Raw genomic sequence first — 24,867 nt, forward strand, 5'->3', positions numbered from 1 at the left:
GAGTGTATGATTCACTCTGTGTTGCTGTCTGTGGTGCACTATGAGTGTAAGATTCATTATGTATCTGTCAGTCTCTGAGACACTTTGGAAATTGGTATTCATTCCACCCAGAATATATTTCATTGGGCCATCTGGTCTAATTGGTATATTATTCCACAAAGTGCTCCACCCAGAATACTTCATGTACCATTATCTGCTGGTCCATGAAATCCATTCTCCCTCCTGTACTACCTAGCTTTCCCTTAAATACAGCTGTGCTCATTGATTTAACTGCTAAAGATGACAACAAGTTCCACATTCTACAGATTCCATGAGAAATAAGTTATATTGATTTTTTTATTGGATTTAATAGTTACAACTCTATGCCGACCCTGTCAAATCCCATCACTACTTCCTCACATTGACCGGAATCTGCAACACCAACAGTTCATGTTAATTCCCTCCGCTCTGTTGCAGTTCTCGGCTCTGGCCAGTAGATGTCAGCACACTCTGCTAGGTCGAAGTTTACAGATCAGAGATGGACACAACAGGCAAGAATTGTTCACATTATATTAAGAGGGGAAGGGGAGGTCTTAGAATTACTAACGGTGGATATGACCTTTTTATTCTATTTTGCTATACAAGCAGTAATTATAATGTTGTGCTAAAGCCGTCAACATGTTGTGTGTGAATGTGAGATACATTCTTATCGGCCCTTCTCTGATCCAACTTGTGAATGTGGGATTCATTCTGTGTCTGTTACTCACAGGTGCTGTGTGAAAGGCACGCTGGACCTGTCAGTCTTGGTTACTGTATGTGAGTGTGGATACATTCTCCGTGGAACTGTAGGTGAATGTTGCATTCATTCTGCATTTGTCGATATCTGGTACAATATATCTGTGTCATAGTCAGCCTGTATCTTACATTTCCAGGGACTGCATGAGTGTTGGGTTAGGCCTTGAGCCTGACAGTGGAATGGGACGTATGCAACGATGTCTTCGATCAGTCACTTTCTGGTATTGAACAGGACCCAATCTGAATTTCTTAATGGTGATGGTGGTTTGTGAGTGTGCATGTGTTTCACTCTTTGCCAGTCAGTGCTACTGTATGTGAATGTGGAAACCATTCTGAATCTGAATATCTCTTGCATTCCGTGGGAGTGTAGTTTCAGTCTGCATTTGTTATTCTCTGGAGGTGGGTATGAGTTTGGCAGGCATTCTGGTCTGTCACTAGGGGAGTAGGTGAGTGTAGGATTCATATTGCACATTTCATTCTCTGGTACTATAGAGGAATTGGGGCTGATTTTATATCTGAATGTCCCTGGTGTTGTTGATGAGCATGGCAATCATATATATCTGTCAGGCTCTCCTAATGTGTGAGTCTGGGTTTAATTCAGGGTCTGTCGATGGCATTCTATGCCTGTTGTATTGTTACATAAGTTGGGAATCATATATATATATTTCAGTTCCTCATGCTGTTTGTGAGCATGAGATTCATTCTGTATCTGTCAGTGACTGCTACTGTATGAAATTGTGGGATTCAATTGGTATATTTCATTCACTGGTATTGTATGTGGAATTGGATTTATTCTGTGTCTAAGCATGCATGTGTTCGTCTGTGTATGTGCATGTAGACTTCCATTTGTTTCTGTCAGCACCTGTGATTCTATTTGGCTCTTAGACCCTTTCTACAATCTCTCAGTGGTATAATTGGTGTGTCAGAATAATTTTGTATCACTCACACTGAAATAATGTGAGTGAGTGCAGTAAACAGTCTGTGTCTCTCAGCATCTGGCACTGAACATGTGTTTGATAATTGCTCACTGGTACTCTGGTGAGTAGAGGATTCATTGTGTAACCTTCGGTGTCTGGGACTGTTTGTAAGATTGGGTTAATTGTATATAAATTTCGAGCACAGCTAATGTGGTCGGCTTAAGCAAACGATATGTGGGAGTTTTGGCCCAACATTAAATCTGTCACTTTGAACACAATTGGGAAAGATAATGAATCCTTTAATCTGATACTGGATCGGTGTGCAAGTATAACTCAAGTTGTACTAATTGATTTGATCTGTGACATTCAGTCTGATTCTGAGTAAGAACTTTGACATGGATGTAAAATGGAGCTCAGTCTGGAATTGTTACAGTATTTCCACTTGACACTGTGTGAGGATGGAGGATTAGTATGTGATCTATAGCTGAGTTCATATTCATCAAATTAATATTGTATCTTTTAGTTTCATAATAAGGGTGAGTTTCAAACTATAATCTGAACTTCTGTCTCAGGTTATACTAGCTTTCAGAATATCTCAAACTGATAATGCACTTGAGATTTGAACTGGTATCTCAGGTATATGTCAGGACACACTATGGGAATTAATGGTGCAATTTATAAGTCCATGATGTGTGTGAATATTGGGCTGGCAATTAACATGAACCTCAGTGTACATCATTAAGGTTAAGCCTGTAAGCTTGTAACTGGAAATGTGTCAGTTTTATCAGATGTTTAATTTGTAGCGAAGGCAGCACGACTGCAGGATTGACTCAGTGAGAATTTAATAGCGGGTGAGAATTTGGACTGGGATTTATGGACACTCCCATCTGCAGGACTGAGTTTGGGTGACTTGGATACAATGTCTATCTCTCCTGCTCTGTTTGATTCATGGATGGAAAATTACTTTGGAACTATTTATGCTGTCTGAGACTGTGAAACTGATGACTTGTCAGTGTCTCTGTGCTCTGTCAGTGATAATGTACATACTGTGTGTGAGAAGGAGCTGGTGGGAATCTTCATTCTAATTTGGCTGGAGGAAACATCACATTTATTCTGGTTCCTTCAATTATTTGCCTGTTGGTAAAAAGTATATTTTTGAATTCATGTACAGGTGAGGTAGAAGATACTGATTCTATTAGTTTAATCTCTCTATTAATAATCATTATGAATGATCTGGGAAGTCTGGGAAGAGTGCCCTCTGCAGTCCCAATGGCCGGGAAGCAGTCTGGGAAGAGCATCCTTTGCAGTCACCATCGCCAGGAAGCAGTCTGGGAAGAGTATCCTCTGCAATCACTGTCGTCGAGTGAAAAAACACAATGAGTGACATCACAGGAAGATCATAAGTTCATTGGTTGGTGAGTAACTAACATCAGTAGCGCAGTCTCAATCAATGGGTGGGAAACAGATAGCTTTCCGATTAAATCTGGAGTCAGGCAGGGCTGTCCTCTCTCGCCTGTCCTTTTCGTGTGCTGCATAGAACCCTTTGCCGAGTCCATCAGGAAGGATCCGGGCATAAGAGGAGTGACGATCCCAGGCAGTGGAGGCACTCAGGTAAAAGCCTCCCTGTACATGGACGACGTCGCCGTTTTCTGCTCGGATCCGCTGTCGGTGCGCAGACTGATGCACGTCTGCGACCAGTTCGAACTGGCCTCGGGAGCCAAGGTAAATCGTGGGAAGAGCGAGGCCATGTTCTTTGGGAACTGGGCTGACCGATCCTTTGTCCCCTTCACTGTCAGGGCTGACGGCCTGAAGGTGCTGGGGATATGGTTCGGAGGGACCGGGGCATGCGTTAGAAACTGGAAGGAGCGAGTGGCTATGGTGAAAAGGAAACTGGGCATGTGGGAGCGACGCTCCCTCTCCATTGCGGGTAAGAACCTGGTCATCAGGTGTGAGGTACTCTCGCTGTTGCTGTACGTGGCGCAGGTCTGGCCCATTCCACACTCCTGCGCGATGGCGATCACTCGAGCCATCTTCCGCTTTATCTGGAGGTCGAAAATGGATCGTGTCTGCAGGGACGCGATGTACAAGCCTCTAGATAAAGGGGGAAAAAACGTGCCCAACATCGCCCTCATACTGATGGCCACCTTTGTGTGTGGCTGCATCAAGCGGTGCGTAGACCCTCAGTATGCAAACACCAAGTGTCACTACGTGCTGAGGTTCTACCTGTCCCCGGTGTTGCGAAGGATGGGTCTGGCCACGCTGCCGCGGAACGCTCCAAGTAGTTGGACCGTGCCGTACCACCTGTCCCTGGTGGAAAAATTTATGCAGAAAAACACCTTTGACCACAAGTCCATCAGGCAGTGGTCAGCACGTAACGTCCTAGAGGCCCTGAAGGATAAGGAGAGGGTGGACCCTGTGGGATGGTTCCCCGAGCAGACTGTCAAAGTCATTTGGCAGAATGCCTCATCGCCAGAACTTTCCAACAAGCACCAAGACGTAGCTTGGCTGGTGGTGAGAAAGGCCCTCCCCGTCAGAACCTTCCTACACGCCAGGAGTCTCACCCCCTCTGCACGATGCCCTCGAGGTGGCTGTGGTGGGGAAGAGACCGTTGTTCACCTCCTTGTGGATTGTGCCTTTGCAAAGAAAGTCTGGAGAGAGATGCAGTGGTTGCTGTCGAGGTTCATCCCGAGCAGTTCTGTGACACAGGACTCTGTGCTCTACAGGCTGTTCCCAGGGACACACACCGAGACAAACATCGACTGCAGCTGGAGGATCATCAACTCGGTGAAAGACGCGCTTTGGTCTGCCCGAAACTTGTTGGTCTTCCAGCACAAAGTGTTGTCCCCGACCGATTGTTGCGGACTGGCACAATCCAAAGTCCAGGACTACGTGCTGAGGGACGCACTAAAGCTTGGGGCAGCTGCCGCAAAGGCGCAATGGGGAAGGGTCGCTGTCTAAGACCTTTCTACCACAGCGCACCGAGAGACTGGGAAATGTTTAGAGCCCCTCGGGCTGTACAGATCAAAATGAAAGGCTGTAAATGATTGTAATATTGTTTGTACTGATGCACCTGGTGATACATTTTGTAAAAGTTTAACCTGGATTGTACCCTTGTAATGTTGTTTTTGAAATGGTTTTGAATGTGATTGAAGATTTTTTATGAATAAAGTATATTTTTACAATAAAAAAAAAAAATTGGTTGGTGAGTAACTGCTAGTTTGAACTACCTATTCTAAGTTGATTTCAGATCAAAGGTGACTATTGGGGCCCAGGATCGGAGGTCTAACACTTCAGCTTCAACTCAGCAGAGAGAGTGAGTTCCAGTTGATTTAAAAAGTGTATTTTGATTCTCTATTCTAATTTGCTTTCAGGTGAAAGGTAAATAGCAGAAATATTTTACAGATTGATAAGTTAAAGACCAGTAGGAAATTTAACAACAAATTGAAAAACTAATTAAATAAAATAAAATAGAGATGCAGTGCCAGGCGATGTGTTGCAGCTGTGTGGCGTGGTTGCTGTTGGACCCCATTGTGGTTCCTCATGACCACATCTGTAGCAAATGTTGGTTGCTCGAGAAACTCCGGCTCAGAGTTGATGAGCTAAAGTCTGGGCCTCAGAAACTGCGACACATCAGGGAGGGGGAGAGTTACCTGGACGCTCTGTTTCAGGAGACAGTCATACCCCTTAGATTAACTACCATAAATTCGGCCAGTAGTCAGGGACAGGAGGGTGTGACTATGAGTGAGGCAGGTAGAGGGATCCAGGAAGTAGCACTGCAGGAGCCTCAACCCTTGTCCTTAACCAACAGGTTTGAGATTCTTGCTCCCTGTGTGGATGAGAGTGGGGACTGTAGGGAGGATGAGCAAACTGACCATAGCAACATGGCACAGGGGGCCATTCAAGTGGGGGGAGAAAAGAGAAATGTAGTTGCAATCGGGGATAGTACAGTTAGGGGAATGATACTGTTCTCTTTGGCCGGGATCGAGAGTCCCCAGAATTACAAGTGAATGTGGGGCTCATTCTGAAGCTGACAGTATCTGGAAGTGAGTGTGAGTTTGACTTTAGTTCTGCAGTTATCAGTCTTTGACTACACGTGTACTTTATTCATTCTGCAAGTATCAGTCTCTGGTCCTGTATCCAAATGTTGATTTTTGTTTGTATCTGTCAGTTGTGGGATTGTGTAGGAATGCAGGATGAACTATATGAATATCATTCTCTGATTCTATATCAGTGGGATTCAGTCTGCTTCAATATATCACTTGTGAAATATTAAAAACCAGTGCTTCCTTTCAGTTACCTGTGAAATGCAATATTGTTGCATTCAATCTGTATGTGTCCATCTCTTGTCTTACACGTGGATGTGTTATTTTTTCTGTATCAGTGGTTCCCAGGTAACTTACATGAGAACGAGATTAATTCTAACCCAAACATATGTGAGTGTGGCATTCATTCTTTAGCTGTCCATATCTGGAAATAATTGTGTCAGTGAAGTTGATTTTACTTTTTTCTTCATCTGTTGCTGTCTGTGAATGAGATTTGTCTTATGCCTGTCAGTCGGTGGCACTTTAAATGACTGCTTTTGGTCTATGCCTTATTGTCTTTTTCTGTGTGTAGGCCTGTGGATTTTTTTTTCTGCATGTCAGGGTTTGGTCCCCTGTATAAAGTGGGATTAATGCAGTGTATGTCAGTTTTTGGTGAGTGTGGACATACTTCTGTGTTAGTCATTCTCTCAAACTGAATGTGAGTGTGCATTAATTCAGTTTTCATCAGCATCTGGCAGACCCTGAGGGTGGGAATCATTCAATATCTGTCAGTTTCTGGTATTGTATGTGAATGTGCTGCTCATTCTGTGTCATTACCTTGTAAAGGGTGTGAGTGAGGGGTTTATTTGTACCTGTCACTGTGCAATAACGAATGGGATTATGAACTTCATTCTGTATTTTTCAATCTCTACTCCTCGACGTAAATGTGTTTATTTTTGGCCGTCAGTCTCAGGTACAATAAGAGACTCTGGAATTTATTATACTTTTGCCAGTCTCTGGTAGGGTATGTGACACTGGGCTACATTCTACATCTTTCAGTCAATGGCAATGGATATGAAAGTAGCTTTAATTCTGTATTAGTCAGTCCCTGGGTTGAATGTGGTATTTGGAATTTGTTGTTCTTATGTCTGTCTCTAGATTTTCATGTGAGTTTGGGGTTCATTCTCGATCTATGTGTCTCTGCCATCGAATGCAACTGTGGGAGTTTTCTGTATTGGTACATAACCTGCATCTCAGGCATGATCGACAGGCTACATTCAGTAGTTCTGTGCGAGTTGTGTATTGGTATTAAATTTTTATCTGTGAGAACAAATTGGAGTGATAACATATGCATCAATCTCATACCTGGTCCATTATTTAGTTCCTGCAGTTTGAAAGAAAATGGAATTCATACTTTAATATTCTAGCCTAACACTTAGTGAAATTTTGGAACTGGTATTTAATGTGTAGCTCACTCTACATTCTGAGGTCCTTAGTAGCAATTCATCCTGCATATTACAATAGGGTAAATGTTGTCTGACGTAGTTAATAATTAGTATTTAATTTGTGGCCGAGGTGACACCGTGTATTTAAATCGAATAGTGGCTGTGCTTTTGCCCTGGGATTGATGTATCTAGTCCTCAGGTGTACTGGTTTAAGGTAAACAACTTCTCCCAGCAATGCTCTGTTTGACTCTTATATTGAAAGGGCGACTCTCAATCTTGGGATCTGTGTCGGTCTCTATATGTTTCATTTTGGCCTAAAGAGCTGGCAGTATCTCGATGCTTTGTGAGTGATATTGTACTTACTGGAACCATCAGGCTGCACTTTTCCATGTTTCGAAGAACCATCTGGTTCATTCAATTCTTTCCGTGCACGCAGAAAACATAACTCCTTCACCTGAAGAATAGATGAAGTAGAAGATACAAAAGTGATCAAGGTATTTTTTAAAATAAGTGTTATTATAATGAACAATAAACAAAGCAAAACTATCAGCATATCAGTATCTGAACCCACCACAGTACTGCAGCAATCTGTTTCTGCTTATCTGCTATTTTGAGCGGTTTTACAACAATGTTATGACATTCAGAAACAACCCGTCCTGTGCACAGGTCCTTGAATTAGACTATCCGATGGAGGAGTGACTTTCGCAAGGGTCAGATTCCTATTTGCTGCTCCATTCGAACTAACTGTACACCCGGAAACAAGCAGGTACAGTTTAAAATGTCTCTTTCACATTTCTCACCTGGTGCCTGAAATTGATCTTCTTGGTGTAACTGGAAACATTGTTACTGTGCGGCTATTTCCCCCGCCATTCTCTGTCCAATAACAAGGGACAGTGGGAGCCGGAACTAAGCCAGGAAGCTTCATTCGGGTTTGGGGAGAGAAAGCAGCAATGATCTTCAATGGCGAGTTCTTCTCACTCTGTCCAGACACTGCTCGAGAATGGCCTCTCCCTTCCCCCCACTCACTCCATGTTCCGGGAGCAGCTCGTGTTCCAGGGAGCCCATTAAAAACAGCCGCCGCCTCCGCCTCAGCTGCCCGGACACTCAATGCCAATCTCTGAGCATATCTGCGGACGCGGCTCCAAACCGATGCGCTGCTTTAAGCAGATGCTGTTTGTTCACTTCCCTCTGGGGCGGTGATGTCTCCGATCGCTGCTGAATTAAACCCTATTCCGCTCAGAGTGAATGACGCTCTCGGCCATTGTTGGGGGAGGGGTTGCGCATGCGCTGTTATCCTCATTGTGACGGAACCGCGGACGTGTTAAAACAGCGCATGCGCAGATCGTCCGCAGCGACAATTCAGCTGCTAAAATCAATGGGAATTGTCCCCATTTCACTCTCATCATAGAGAGAACAAAATCTCCGAACCTGTGTCGGCGCGGGGGGCAAGGGGCGTTGGGTGCGAGTGGACTTGTGGCGGTGGTACACTGGTGGGTAAAGGCCGCTTTACAACATCAATTTTAACACAGGAGATTCCCCCAAACAGCTTGTAAAATGCTGGAACCGTGTGTGTATGAGGATGGTGATGTTACTGAGGATGATTCCTGTTTTAGAATAGACTGTGTTTAGGTCGGAATATTACTGAGTGTTAATTATAACGAGAGCATATTTCAAAGCTCCGGGTTTGCGGAAACTCCTTACTGTGAAGCCCGGGTCTGTCCGGGTTTGTGTCTCGGTTCCATTGGTAATAAACGGGTTGAAATTGGCGGTTGCAGAAACTGGAGGAGGAGCTGAAAGATCAGGGGCTGTTCTCTCTCTGTCTGTCACTCCGGCTCTCTCCCCCCTCCCGCTCTCTGTTTAATCTTCATTCTGTCTCCTCCCCTCCCTGCTCTCAAACCGCCTTTTTCACTCAGGTCCGGGCGAGCTGTATAAAAGAGGAACGTGAAGCAGCTAGTGACTCATATTTAGCAGCGATCTGAGTGAAGAATCATCATGTCTGGCAGAGGGAAAGGAGGCAAAGGACTGGGGAAAGGCGGAGCAAAGCGGCACCGCAAAGTGCTTCGTGATAATATCCAGGGCATCACCAAACCAGCAATCCGCCGCCTGGCTCGCCGTGGCGGTGTCAAGCGGATCTCGGGTTTGATCTATGAGGAGACTCGCGGGGTGCTGAAGGTTTTCCTGGAGAATGTGATCAGGGATGCGGTCACCTACACTGAACACGCCAAGCGCAAGACGGTCACTGCCATGGATGTGGTGTACGCTCTGAAACGCCAGGGCCGCACACTCTATGGATTTGGCGGCTGAACAGCTCTACCCTTTCTACCAAACACGCAACAAAGGCTCTTTTCAGAGCCACCCACCACCTCACAGAGAGAGCAGAGACCTGGGAACGGGAGCTGGGATGGGCTGTGATCGGGAATGTTAGTGTCTGAAACAAACAAGATCTCTGAAGAAGAGTCATACAGACTAGAAGGGTTTAACTCTTTTCTCTCCACAGATGCTGTCAGACCTACTGAGGTTTCCAGCATTTTCTGTTTATATTTCAGACTTCCAGCATCCGCAGTATTTTTCTTTCATTTTAGTGCATGATTTGTTCCGGGTTTCGGGGGGATGTACTAAGTCCCTCAATTTAATCGTTATTTATTATCCTGGATGGCACATTCTCCACTGACGCTGAAAAGCCGCTCCACTACACATTTTCGAAATGTGTTATTTTAGGTAACACCAGCCGTTCAATGCGTCAGTGGTGTATGAGGTTACAATCAGATCAGCCATGATTTCACTGAATAGGTTCAGGCTCGTGGCTGAGTGGCCTCCTGCTCCGAAACCCAATGTTCGGACGGATGTTCGTGAAGTTACTGACAGGGTTTGGGAAACAGCAGTTTCAGCTCAGCCACTCGGCGACCTGGAATTCCCGCAGTCTGAGCGACTGCAGCCGGACTCTAGCTCTGATTGGTCAGCCTCTTCCTAGTCTAATTCTTAACCAATCGCTGAGTCAGGGAGAAGAAATCGAAAATTATGATTGATTTACTTTTTTTTGCATTCGAAAAGCCCGCCAATTCCAGTGTTGGAAAATGCAAGATAATCTTAATTTTCAGGCAACAATTTTTAATCTCTCACTTTATGATCTGTTATACTGCGCTCCCTGTCACAAGATCTTGGCGCTATTTTCGGAGCTATTTTCAGAATTTGTCATCTCCTTTCAGGAACCGGGATCTGTCAGGCCGGGAATAGCGGGAGAATCGAGCCGGTCACTTTCTCCGCTCATTATCGTCATGAACAGCCCAGAATGAGGGCAATGGGAAGGGATCTGAAGCCCCCAGCACCGGTTCCATTTTATTACCCACTCCAGACCTCTAAGGGAGCGGCGATTTTTAGGATAAAAACAAAAAACTGCGGATGCTGGAAATCCAAAACAAAAATAAAAATACCTGGAAGAACTCAGCAAGTCTGGCAGCATCTGCGGAGAGGATCTGTTGAAGAGTCATAGCGACTCGAAATGTTAACTGTGTTCCTCTCCGCAGATGCTGCCAGAGCTGCTGAGTTTTTCAAGGCATTTTTATTTTTGTTTCGGTGAATTTTAGGGTTGGTTGTGCTGTAGGGAGCAATGGACAGTCCGTCAATTTTTGCCTGCGAAGTCCAGCACTGACTTTCCACAGTTCAAACAACAGACTGGTGTTTCTGTCCAAAAATAAGCAGGTTCATCAGGATGATGCCGGGTTTAAAAATTGTTGGAAGAGGTTAAATGAACAGGAATTTCATTCGGGTAAGGAAATATTGAATTGCAGTGAAATGGTATTTTTAATTTTTAAAAATTGAGGAACAAAGTCTTCTGATATCGAGTCGGTCAACGGCTGGAAATAAAGGCCGAATTTTTGAAATGGGCAATTAAAAACAACTCGACCAATGGGGACCTGAGGTGCCAGGGATTAATTCATTGGTTAGATTTTGGATAAAACTGCCTGGGCGCAAGGCTCCAGCCAATTACTGTTCGGGGCGGTTCCTCTCAGAGTTTAAAAAGGCGGATTGGGCAGCAGACTGTCTTAATAGTTCTTGCATCTCAGGTTGTGGTGAATCTGTTCAGAAAATGGCCAGGACCAAGCAGACAGCGCGCAAATCGACCGGAGGGAAAGCTCCCCGCAAACAGCTGGCGACCAAAGCGGCCCGGAAGAGCGCTCCAGCAACGGGCGGCGTGAAGAAGCCTCATCGCTACAGACCCGGCACTGTGGCTCTGAGGGAGATCCGCCGCTACCAGAAATCCACCGAGCTGCTCATTCGCAAACTGCCCTTCCAGCGCCTGGTGCGAGAGATCGCTCAGGATTTCAAGACAGACCTGCGCTTCCAGAGCTCGGCCGTCATGGCCCTGCAGGAGGCCAGCGAGGCTTACCTGGTGGGGCTCTTTGAGGACACCAACCTGTGCGCCATCCACGCCAAGCGAGTCACCATCATGCCCAAAGACATCCAGCTGGCCCGCCGCATCCGCGGGGAACGCGCCTAAAACCCGGCTTCAGCACCAAGTACAACAAAGGCTCTTTTAAGAGCCAACAGATCGACAAATGAAAGAGCTGCAATCTCCTGTTGTCCACTCCAGGACTTAGACATCGCGAAGATACAATTTGCTCCCTTGCATCAGTTCATTTTTCTTGTCTACAAACCTCTTTTGTGGGATTGATAATCACAGACGATGCAGTTGTAAATTGTAGCGCAGATGGTATATTAATTTCAGCAGAAAATTGGGACTGCGGTCACCTTAGTGCTGTAGGTCACTTCCAATAAAAAGCGGCTGTGAAAATGTATTACATACTGCGAGCAGACATCAATCCCAAGCAAAGGGTGAGCTGCGGGTTACAAGTCAGTGCTCATGATGTCAATAAAGGCAATGCCTCAAGCAACAAGAGGTGATGACTCCGGTGCACAGACATAGAATCAAAGAATTTGCACAGCACGGGAGGCCATTCGGCCCTTGCGCATGTCTGCATCTGCTCTCCAAATGAGTGTTATGACCTAATGCTTCCCCCCATCCCCCATTCCTGCACATTTTTTCTATTCAAATAATCATCTAATACCCTCTTGAATGCCTCTATTGAACCTGCCTCCACTACACTTCCAGAGAGTGCATTCCAGTCCCGAACCACTCGGGTGGAAATGTAATTTCTCTGTTGATGCGAGTTGGTTGTCCTTGCGGATCATTAGAAACGCTTCACCATTACTGAAATTCGGCACGCAGCAGACAGACAATAGGTCACCCTTTCACAGACTCTGTGAGTGGCTCTGAAAAGAGCCTTTGGCTTATCAGATAAAAGAATGGCCGCTTCACTTGGTCTTCGAGGCCGCAGAGGCGCTGGTTTTCTTGGGCAGAAGCACGGCCTGGATATTAGGCAGCACACCGCCCTGAGCGATGGTCACCCCTCCCAGCAGCTTGTTGAGCTCCTCGTCGTTGCGGACGGCCAGCTGCAGGTGTCTGGGGATGATGCGGGTCTTCTTGTTGTCCCGGGCCGCGTTACCGGCCAGCTCGAGGATTTCAGCCGTCAGATACTCGAGCACAGCAGCCAGATAGACCGGGGCTCCGGCACCCACACGCTCAGCATAGTTGCCCTTTCTCAGGAGCCTGTGAACACGGCCCACCGGGAACTGCAGTCCAGCCCGGGAGGAGCGAGATCTGGCCTTGGAGCGAGCTTTACCGCCGGTCTTTCCTCTTCCAGACATTTCACAATCTCACAAACACTTTAATAGAGAATGAGGAAACCCTCTCACATTCGCTTCTCTTATAGCTTCGGGAGGAATGGTGCAGCGGGCATTGCTGATTGGTCACTTTGTGCTGCGTCTCATAATGTTGTTCATATCACCAATCAGATATCTACTGAACTCACCAATCCGGAGACTTGACGGAGTGAGGGCGGAAAAAAACGGCGCCAAATTTTGAGATTCCAACCGATCTTTTTTTCAAATTTTAAAAGCCCGCCAAATTTGTAAAAAAAAAAAGCCAAAAAAGAACGGATCGAACATAGTACTAATTGGATAAAAGCAAAATACAGACGATGCTGGAAATCTGAAACAAAAACAAAAATACCTGGAAAAATTCATCTACGGAAAGGAACACAGTTGACGTTTCGAGTCCTAATTGGAAATGGTTATTCAGTATTTATTATTCGAATGTTACATTCTCTTCATCTCTCTCTCTCTTTCCCTGGATTACAGTTATTTGTATATTTCAATTTCTGATTTTCTGTCTGGGTTTATGTGTATCTGAAAACAAGTCGAAAATAACGGCGCAAATTTACGGAATGTATTTTTTTAATTCGACATCGATATATTTATAAAACAAGAAATACATTTCATATAGAAAATCCAGTTAATAGTGAACACGGTCTGACGACAAAGTTTCAAAAATGTCCGTCCCTAATGGGACTATTTCACATTTTATCCTAAATTCCGGATTCGCTTTAAGAATCCGGCATCAATTCTAGATAATCTCGATCCGTCATGAAACCTTCTAAGCAGCCGGCTGAAAGTGCCATTTACATCGTTCTGCTGATAGACGGGAAATTGTAGATATTTGGGACAGCCAAAATTGAACATGCTTGGAGTAAATTTGCCAGCGTCGAGACTGAAGTTTGCTGCACAACCGGTGCTAATAGGAAATCAACTGATCGATTATTGAGGCGAAACTTGAACCGAATTGGAACCTGAGGCATTTGCGTTATATTCGCTCTCTCTCCAAAACCAGGGACAGGGGTCGAATATGACGCGTCTTAAAACAATCGCTTCGTGAGCGGCAAGTCATTAATTTATGGGACATCATTAACGAAGCCCAACAATTGAACGAGTTAAATCTACGTTACCGAGAATCTGATTGAAACGTGATCAAAATAATAATTTCAAAATTCGAAATGCTCCATAGTAAAATCATAACTTGTAACTAAAGAAATCATATAGCTTTTTCAGAGAGATTGTGGGTGGCTCTTAAAAGAGCCGTTGTGTTGTGAATGTGTTTTTCAGTCAGTTCGGGGGTCTTACTTGGAGCTGGTGTACTTGGTCACCGCCTTTGTCCCTTCCGACACGGCGTGCTTGGCCAGTTCCCCGGGCAGCAGCAGGCGCACGGCGGTCTGGATTTCCCGGGAGCTGATGGTGCTTCGCTTGTTGTAATGGGCCAGGCGGGAAGCCTCACCCGCGATGCGCTCGAAAATATCGCTCACGAACGAGTTCATGATGCTCATGGCCTTGGAGGAGATGCCGGTGTCGGGGTGAACCTGCTTCATCACTTTGTAGATGTAGATGGCGTAACTCTCCTTCCGCGACTTTCGCCGCTTCTTGCCGCCCTTCACTACCGGTTTCTTTAAGGCTTTCTTGCCTCCCTTCTTGGCAGCTGGTTTCTTCTCATCAACCATCGTCACTTTCAGACACAGAATAAAACGAACCACTTCCGAGCGCCGATTAAATAGACAGTCTGACAGACCAATGCTAATGAGGAATGGGGAATCGATGATTCTGATTGGACATTTAATAAAATACAACAGCCACTTATTTTGTACTTTTCTCTGTTTGCATTTTTAAAGTGGCCAATCAAATTTCGACTTCTCCACCAATCATTAGCCCTTTTACGACAATCAGGAAATATATTCTATCAGGATTCTCTCTAGTCCCAGTTTCTCAGTTTGTGAAGATACACCGGGAATTGTTGTCTGGCTGTCGGTGCGAGGGGCCTTTCTCCACAGAGGGACTGCACGAAAATGCGGGATTCCTCCCGGAACTCTTGTAACTTGTGCGACTTACTCACTGGGATATTGTGTATGTGTGTGTGAGTGGTAGGGGGTTGGAGTATCGGGAGTGAAATTTGTTCTTGAGGCTGTGGTCCGCTGTAACAAACACTCACACAGTCATAAAAACAAAAAACTACTGCGGATGCTGGAAATCCAAAACAAAAACAGAATTACCTGAAAAAACTCAGCAGGTCTGGCAGCATCGGCGGAGAAGAAAAGAGTTGACGTTTCGAGTCCTCATGACCCTTCAACAGAACAGAGTCATGACTCTTCAACTCACGCACACACATTATTAAAGAATGGGAGTTTCAGAATGATTCCCAAATTTACATTCAGGACCATTGAACTATATTAAAATAATCCCATAATCAAACCATGTATGATATCCTGACAGTTATAGAAAGAATCTTCCATCCACAGCCACACGTGTTACCAGTGACTGACAAATACAGCCAGAGTCCTACACGTAAACTCAGTACCAGAGGCTGAGTAATACAGGATTAATTACACATATACACAGAAATAAAGACAAAAACATCCCCACACAGACACTCTACCAGAGACTAAGAGATAGAAAATGAATTTCCAGTACCACTGAACAATTCAGGTTGAGTCCCAAAAGCTCAATCTGTACCAGAGCCTGATAGATACAGAAAGAATGCCTTACAAACAGGCCAAAGCTTCACAGCTACATAGTCAGACATCAATTACCAAAGACTGGCAGTTACTTAAGGAGAAAACACTCACAGTATCACGAAGTGGTAAATACGGAGTCAATTCCACAGTCACACATCACAAAGTCCAACAGATATGGAATGAAACTCTCACATGTACAGTGTCAAAGACTGACATGCAAATTTCACATTCAAATGTCATACTAATAGAATGGAAATTTGAGAATGAATCACATACTCACATTCAGGTTCATGAATCACAGATAAAGATTGAATCACACATTCACATCGCTTGCCAGGTGCCAACAGACATACAATTGATCCCAGCTTTATATATAGTACCAGAGACTGACTGGTGCAGAATACACCTGAATCTCACATCGAGCAGAATAGATGGACTGATGCATTAAACCTTCAGAAATAGGAGCTGGACTTGGCTATTTGGCCATTCGACCTCCTCCATCATTCATTCAGACAGATGTTCTACCTCAACTCCACTTTGCCGCACTCTCCTTATATCCCTAGTATCCAAAATCAATTGACCTCTGTCTGGAACATACTCAATGGCTGAGCTTCCAAATCTCTCTGGGGTGGAGAATTCCAAAGAATCTCAACACTTTCAGTGAAGACATTTCTCCTCATATCATTCCAAAATGGCCAATGCTGTGATCTGAGATGGTGACCACATGTTGTAGATTCCGGAGCCAGGAGAACCATTTTCTTAGCATCTACCCTGACAAGCCGCTTAAGAGTTTTATTTGTTTCATTTAGATAACCTGTATTCTTCTAAAATCCAGGGAATATAGACCTAGTCTCCTCAATCTCCCCTCATAAGAAATCCACTTGTCACAGAAACCAAGCTAGTGAACAATTATTGCCCTCCCTCTAAAGCAACTATGCCCTTCCTTATGTAAGGAGACCAAACTGCACACAGTACTCCAGGTGTAGCCTTAATTGTGCCCTGGATAAATGGAAGATTTTTCACTCCTGTAATTCAAACCTTTGGAACAAATGTGAACATAACACTTCCCTTCCTATCTGCTTGCTGTACCTGCAGTTTTACTTTCTGTAATTCATGTACAAGGACACCCAGCTCTCTCTGACTGCAAACGTGTTCCAGTCTCACATTCAAACATGTTCTTTTTTCCCCCTTCAAAACTGGGCCCACCCACACTACCATATTGTATTCTATCTGCCATGTTCTTGACAACTCAGACAACCTGTCTAAATGCCTTAGCAGGTTTTTTGTGTCCTCACAGATTAATTTTCCACCAATTTTGTATCATCAACAAACTTGAATATGTTCCATTCAGTACCCAACTAAATCATCAATATATGTTGTAAGTAACTGATGGCTGTGTTTTATCAAGAGTAAGTTAGAGCCTGCCAATCCGAAAATTCCTGTTTATTCCGACACTGTTTTCTGTCCATTTACTAATCCTTGATCCATGCTAATGTTTGATCCCCAATCACATGTTCTAATTTTGTGTAATAAACTCCTGTGTGGGATCTTTGCAAATTGCTGAGCAAAATTACACCCCCCTCAGATTGCAAGGCCCTGTGTTACCAAAACAAAAGGAGAACCTTAAATACACATTAAATGACAAAGAGATCAGACAAACAGTACCCACTTGTAAGATCTTGCATGAATCCCAATATTGTACCCATACTACAGACTGAACTATGCATTACATACCACTCCCCAAACCTCAGAGTGTCTACAAGCTAGATGATGTATCAGATTGTGTGATATACAGACATTCAGGGTTGTGTTGACAGAGATGGAATTTTAATCCAAAACTCTGACATAATAACTGATTAATACCCACAGCTATTAACTCCAGTTGAAACACATTTTATATTAAACATAAGTCAGGCTTACACTCATGCTACATAGATTAGAATCTCGCAATTGTTACAGCAGAGGGAGGCCACTCAGCCCATCGTATCTGTGCCAGCTCTCTGCAAGAGCAGCTCAGCTGCTCACATATTCTTCCCCGCAGGCCTGTTTAATTTTCCTTTTGTTCTTTTTCTATTTTTCTTTGTGCAGTGAGCTCAACTTATCTATTCACATGCACACAATTGATTCTATTTATGGACAGCGGTCATATCCATTCGACATCCATCCTTTCCCGAGGTTAATAGGCCCAGCTATTCTAAGCCAGTGCTGATTACGGATGAGGTTTCAACTGCAACATGGATAACTCTATATTGGGATTCATGTATCTGCCATCCCCTTCTCCATTACCCTTTACACTCCCTGATAGCAGGTTTAGTTGCCCTGAGCTGTGTCTGGTACCTATCCCAAAATTCTCCTACTGCAGTATAACTGCTTTCATTGGATTTGCCTCAGCAAATGAGGAAGGATCTACCTTGGTTTGTTTGGTTTTAAACACCACTTTTCAAATTCACTCTCCCAGCGAGAAGCCTGATCTACTAAGGATGTAAATCAGAAATTCAGACTTGTATTCTACCTGATTTCCAGGCATTGAAATTAATTTCCAGCCAGATTCCTGTTTTGCACGACCCAGTGGGGAATCTCCTCACTCACAACACAAGGTGAGATAATTACAGGTCTAAAGAGCAGTTGACAAGTCTGACTTTTTAAACATTTATGTGTATAAAGATTGCTAAAAATTTTAAAAAAAGATTGTCAATCTGATATGAAAATGTGAACTTAACGCTGAAGTGGAGAAATTTTCAGGTAGACCCAATTCTGCAAACATCTAGAGAGTTAGTAATCACTGGTCCCAGAGATGTAGAGATACAGAATGAATCTGACATTCACACAGTACCACAGACCAAGAAACACAGAAAAATCTTACAGCCAAAAACTGATAGGGACAAAATGAATCCTTCATTTCTGCAAAGCATCAGGCACTGAGTTAGAAAATGGCTTCAACGCTTACACAGGGTACCAGAGTCCATCAGAAACAAAATGATTTGCAAGCTTCCATAAAGTACCACTGATTGAGAGAGAATTGATCCCACTCATACCAATACTATCCATTGAGGCAAATTCTACATTGTCAGTCTTTGGTGCCGAATGTGACAGTGGGGTTACTTCTGTCAAAAATTGCAAGAGATGGACCTATTGAGAATGAATTACACACTTTGAATCAGTACCAGAGACTGACCGATACAGACTGAATTTCACACTCCCATTCAGCAAAGGATGTTGACAGGTGCAGAGTTAATCTCACATTCACACACAGTATCAGATATTGACAGTGAATGAGAAGTTCAGACTCAGAGATAGTACCACAGGCTGAAAGACATAGAATCAATACAACTCTGACCTACAATGACAGGGACTGACAAATAAAGAATCTCATTCACATACAGTTACAGAGATTGACATGTACAGAATAAATCCAATACTTTTCGTGGCCGAGAGAAACACATGCTGATTTAATTCCGCACTGTCTTATAGTCCCAAGGAGCCAATAATTTCACTTACATGCACCAATAACGGACAGATGCACAATGAGCCTCAGGATATCAAGTGAATCCAACACTGAGACATGGTCCCATCAAGTCACAGACACAGAAGAAATCCAGCCCTCGCACACTGTACCACGGCCTTCCAAACAGTGAAGGAACCCCACTCTCACACACAGAATCAGGGAGTGAATAAATCCAACAATCACAGACTTTACCAAAGCCTCACAATTCCTGAGGGAACCCCACATTACCGTACAGTCCCTCGCACCGACTGCCAGGCGACATTTCCTAGTGTATCTTTACACACTGAGAAATTCCGCCTGGAGAGGGTCTTTGTAAAAAGTATTTCCTGATTGCAGTAAGGAGGCCTATGATTGGTGGAGAAAGCTAAATATGATTGGTCGATTTCTCTATCCAATCAAATAAATCACAAATTAAGAACTTGTTTTCTTTTAAAAATGTCCAATAAGAATTGTTGTTTTCTCATTCCTCATTAGCATATATCTGTCAGACTGTCTATTTAATGAGCGGACGGAAGGGGTTTGGTTTATTTCTGTGGCTGAAATTGAGATTGACGATGGTTGAAGAGAAGAAGAAACCAGTTGCTAAGAAGGGCGCCAAGAAAGCGGTGAATAAGCCGTCAGGAAAGGGCGGCAAGAAGCGGCGAAAGTCGAGGAAGGAGAGTTACTCCATCTACATCTACAAAGTGATGAAGCAGGTTCATCCCGACACCGGCATCTCCTCTAAGGCCATGAGCATCATGAACTCGTTCGTGAGCGATATTTTCGAGCGCATCGCGGGTGAGGCTTCCCGCCTGGCCCATTACAACAAGCGCAGCACCATCAGCTCCCGGGAGATCCAGACCGCCGTGCGCCTGCTGCTGCCCGGGGAACTGGCCAAGCACGCCGTGTCGGAAGGGACAAAGGCGGTGACCAAGTACACCAGCTCCAAGTAAAACCCCCGAACTGACTGAAAAACACATTCACAAAACAAAGGCTCTTTTAAGAGCCGCTCACAATCTCTACTAAGGAGCTGCACCCGACATCTTCCTACTGGATTATTATAATATAAAATAACTTCCACTGCTGTTAGTGTCTCCTGTCCTGTAACCCAGACACTAACCCTTTAATTAGCTCATCGGCCTTCGCTTTGTGCTGAAAGCGGTTATTCTGTTATCACAGCCTTTAAGTGACCTCATTAGCTGCTGTTTTCAACTTTAATTGTCCCTTCCCCCAATTCCTGAAACAGTTACTGAGTCATTTTATTAATTTTCCGCAGGGTAACAGCCGGAGTGGGATTATTACAGAGCGGAATAAGAACAGTCTGAGGACTCGATCAGCTCCCTCTTTACAGCGAAGGGTGTTCGGTTCAGAGTGAAGTCTGAACGGAATGTTTCACTCCTGGGAAAGCGGTGACCCGGGATTGATTCCCTCCCGGGACAGTTAGAAAGCGACAGGAGAATGAACCACATTTAAACAAAATGATAAAACCCGCGCCTGCGATTGGTGATGACACGAGCTGAATAAAACCAAATAAAGAGAAGGGATTTGAAATCTCAGACCAAAGACGACATTTACTTTAATCCGCTTCTTTCCCGCAGTGAAATTGGCGGGCTTTTTAAAATGGACATTTTTCTGGTTCTGACGGTTATTTGCAAATCCCGCCCTTTTCTGCTTCCATTTATCTGATTGGTGAAGAATATAGGCAAATAAGTGGATTGAACAGAGACCAATGAGACGAGTTTTCAGTTTATAAGAACAGTAAACGCTGGAGAAATTGTTCATTTTTTTGCCGAATTGTTTGTGAGGTTGTGGAAATGTCTGGAAGAGGAAAGACCGGCGGTAAAGTTCGCTCCAAGGCCAAGTCTCGCTCCTCCCGGGCTGGATTGCAGTTCCCGGTGGGCCGTGTTCACAGGCTCCTGAGAAAGGGCAACTATGCTGAGCGTGTGGGTGCCGGAGCCCCGGTCTATCTGGCTGCTGTGCTCGAGTATCTGACGGCTGAAATCCTCGAGCTGGCTGGTAACGCGGCCCGGGACAACAAGAAGACCCGCATCATCCCCAGACACCTGCAGCTGGCCGTCCGCAACGACGAGGAGCTCAACAAGCTGCTGGGAGGGGTGACCATCGCTCAGGGCGGGGTGCTACCTAACATCCAGGCCGTGCTTCTGCCCAAGAAAACCAGCGCCGCTGCGGGCTCGAAGACCAAGTGAAGCGGCCATTCTTTAATCTAATAACCCAAAGGCTCTTTTCAGAGCCACTCACAGAGTCTGTGAAAGGGTGAACTATTGTCTGTCCGCGGCCGGACCAAATTTGTAAGTGATTCTGGACCAATAATGGCGAAGGAAGAACTCGCACAACGTTTGGGAAGTATTTAGTTGCGCCCTCGAAACGACATAACTAAAAGTACTACGGGCTAAGTGCTGGAGAATAGAATTAGAATAGATAGGTGCTTGATGATCGGCACGGTTACGATGGACCTGTTTCTGTGCTGTATAACGCTATGACCTCTCTAGTGCAACAACATCCTTCCTATACGGGCAGATGAGTTTTTCCCAGGCTGCTGTGGAAGGCAAGGGAGGAGATTGCAGGGACCTTGTTATTAATTTTCAAATCGTTGACCACAGGAGAGGTGAAAGGACTGGAGGACAGCTAATGGTTTCCATTATTCAAAAAGGGGGCTAGGGATAAACCAAAGAACTATAGGCCAGTCAGTCTTAACATCAGTGGTAGGGAAACTTATGAAAAAGATTCTGAGGGACACAATTAATTTCCACTTGGAGAGGCAAGGATTAATCAAGGATAGTCAGTCCGGCACGGACACGAGCGGCCTGTTTCTTTGCTGTATAACTGACTAAAAACAACCATCAAAAATATCTGCGCACTGGAGGGTTACTATCGGACAATCGCTTCATGTTCATAGTGTAACCTTATAATAACAATGAGTATTGACTTACAAACCGTACCTCACCCTGTGCCGCAATTCGTTGGAAAAAAATCCGTGGCCTAAAATATTCGCAGACATAACCTGAGCTGCAATTGATAACTGCATCATCTGTATTCTCTCAATTCTACAACCTCTATGTCGACAAGACAAATAAACCGGTGCAAGGGAGAATAAATTTTATCTTCGAGTTGTTTAAGTGCTGGAGTGTTTAACAGGAGATCGCAGCTCTTTCATTTGTCGATTTAGTGGCTCTTAAAAGAGCCTTTGTTGTACTTGGTGCTGAAGCCGGGTTTTAGGCGCGTTCCCCGCGGATGCGGCGGGCCAGCTGGATGTCTTTGGGCATGATGGTGACTCGCTTGGCGTGGATGGCACACAGGTTGGTGTCCTCAAAGAGCCCCACCAGGTAAGCCTCGCTGGCCTCCTGCAGGGCCATGACGGCCGAGCTCTGGAAGCGCAGGTCTGTCTTGAAATCCTGAGCGATCTCTCGCACCAGGCGCTGGAAGGGCAGTTTGCGAATGAGCAGCTCGGTGGATTTCTGGTAGCGGCGGATCTCCCTCAGAGCCACAGTGCCGGGTCTGTAGCGATGAGGCTTCTTCACGCCGCCCGTTGCTGGAGCGCTCTTCCGGGCCGCTTTGGTAGCCAGCTGTTTGCGGGGAGCTTTCCCTCCGGTCGATTTGCGCGCTGTCTGCTTGGTCCTGGCCATTTCCTGAACAGATTCACCACAGGCTGAGATACAAGAACTATTAATGCAGTCCGCTCTACAATCCGCCTTTTTAAACTCTGTGAGGAACCGCCCCGAACAGTAATTGGCTGCAGCCATACGCCCAGGCAGTTTTATCCAAAATCTAACCAATGAATTAATCCCTGGCACCTCAGGTCCCCATTGGTCGAGTTGTTTTTAATTGGCCATTTCAAAAATTCCGCCAATTTTTTGCAGCCGATTCCCGTCTCGAGAATATGCTTCGTTCTTCCCTTTTTTGTAAATTAAAAATACAATTTTTCACTCTCACTCGCTATTTCCTAACCCCAATGAAATTCCAGTTCATGTGATCTGTCCCGGCAATTTTTAAACCAGGTATCATCCTGGTGAATCTGCTCATTTTTAGACAGAAACACCAGTCTGTTGTTTGAACTGTGTAAAGTCAGTGCTGAATTTCCGAGGCAAAAATTGAAGGACTGTCCATTGCTCCCTACAGCACAACTAACCCTCGAAATCGCCGCTCACTTCGAGGAATGGAATGGGAAATAAAATAGAAACGGTGCTGGGGGCATCAGACCCCTTCCCATTGCCCTCATTCTGGGCTGTTCATGCCGATAAAGAGCGGCTCGAATTTCCGTTATTCCCAGTCTAAGTCTACACGAACATACGTGCGAATATTTGGATTAGGAGCAGGAGGAGGCCACTCAGCCCATCAAGCCTGCCTCGCCTGATCCTGATATGATTGTAACCTCAAATCCACTGACGGATTGAACGGCTGGTGTCAGAGGAACCGCCAGATCCTGTCATTACTACCTGACTAATTATTCATTTAAAACAAAACCTATCGAAAATATGAGGCAGTGGAGAGGCCTTTCAGTGTCAGTGCAGAATGGGCCATCCGGGTAAATAAACCATTAAAAAGATTCTCAGTACATTCCCGTCCAGAACAAATCAGGCACTAACATTCCAGATCAAAGCGCATCCCAGCTCCCGTTCCCAGGTTTCTGCTCTCTCTGTGAGGCGGTGGGTGGCTCTTAAAAGAGCCTTTGTTGTTGTGTTTGGTAGAGAGAGTCGAGTTGTTCAGCCGCCGAATCCATAGAGAGTGCGGCCCTGGCGTTTCAGAGCGTACACCACATCCATGGCAGTGACCGTCTTGCGCTTGGCGTGTTCAGTGTAGGTGACCGCATCCCTGATCACATTCTCCAGGAAAACCTTCAGCACCCCGCGAGTCTCCTCATAGATCAAACCCGAGATCCGCTTGACACCGCCACGGCGAGCCAGGCGGCGGATTGCTGGTTTGGTGATGCCCTGGATATTATCACGAAGCACTTTGCGGTGCCGCTTTGCTCCGCCTTTCCCCAGTCCTTTGCCTCCTTTCCCTCTGCCAGACATGATGATTCTTCACTCAGATCGCTGCTGAATATGAGAGATGAGCTGTATCGGTTCCTCCTTTATAGAGCCCGCCCCGACCTGACTGAGAAAGGAGCATAGAGTGAGAGGCGGGACGGGGAGGAGACTAAATGACAGACAGAACAGAGGAATGTCTATGATAATCCAGCTCCACCCCCTGCCTGTCGAAACGACATTTTATTTAATTGTCGACAATGGAAGTTAACACAGCGCTCGGCACAAAACTTATCGATTGGAGCTTCATGTTCAACGGTTCTAGAAACCCGCAGCTTTTAATTGCAGACCTTTACAAATAAAATTCTGTAATATTCCAGCCCAAGTACATACACTATACCCCGTCAAATCCGCCTGTTTCCACTTCACTCCCAGCTTCTGTTCTATCCCCACACACCTCCCCTCCAGGAGGGTTGAGCAGTTTACCGACACCTCACTCAAGCTGAATTAGACAAACTCATGTGTTGGGCTTTGAGTTGTAACGCGGGGTTACTCCGCCCGGGTAACTGTCTTACACACTCTCACCTTGAATCTGTGAAAAGGGAACGTGCAGAAACTGACAGAGCAGCTGAACAAATCCCCAGTTACAATGGTGCACGGACCCCGCTGTTTTATTGCAGATTGGGGGAGGGGCTGGGTATAGTGCATGTCAGTGAGATACCGGGAATTTTCAATTGAATATAAATCACTTCAGTGTGAAACCTGCTCCCAGCGCCGGGACAGGGACATTTGATTCGGCGATCAGCTCTTTCCTGAGAGACGTGGGCGGCTCTGAGAAGAGCCT

At 45.2% G+C, this 24,867-nt stretch overlaps 3 protein-coding genes across 3 annotated transcripts in view; 2 read left to right on the forward strand and 1 right to left on the reverse strand.

The window, feature by feature from the left end:
* LOC144670280 (histone H2B 1.1-like) overlaps positions 1-14,546 on the reverse strand; it is a 495,251-nt gene extending 480,705 nt beyond the window's left edge. Inside the window, exon 1 of the mRNA XM_078532768.1 lies at positions 14,084-14,546. Within this exon, the coding sequence (XP_078388894.1) occupies positions 14,172-14,546 (375 nt within the window). The 3' untranslated portion in view covers positions 14,084-14,171. The remainder of the gene's footprint in view (positions 1-14,083) is intronic.
* The window catches only part of LOC144670308 (histone H2B-like), a 518,579-nt gene that overhangs the window by 312,121 nt on the left and 181,591 nt on the right, over positions 1-24,867 (forward strand). The gene's annotated exons all lie outside the window — the stretch shown is intronic.
* Positions 19,634-20,303, forward strand: LOC144670328 (histone H2B 7). The gene has a single exon (XM_078532807.1). The coding sequence runs from the start codon at positions 19,746-19,748 to the stop codon at positions 19,989-19,991; it is 246 nt and encodes an 81-aa protein (XP_078388933.1). The 5' UTR covers positions 19,634-19,745; the 3' UTR covers positions 19,992-20,303.

This window comes from Cetorhinus maximus, chromosome 31 (assembly GCF_964194155.1).
Source record: "Cetorhinus maximus chromosome 31, sCetMax3.hap1.1, whole genome shotgun sequence".
NCBI classification, from domain to species: Eukaryota; Metazoa; Chordata; class Chondrichthyes; order Lamniformes; family Cetorhinidae; genus Cetorhinus; species Cetorhinus maximus.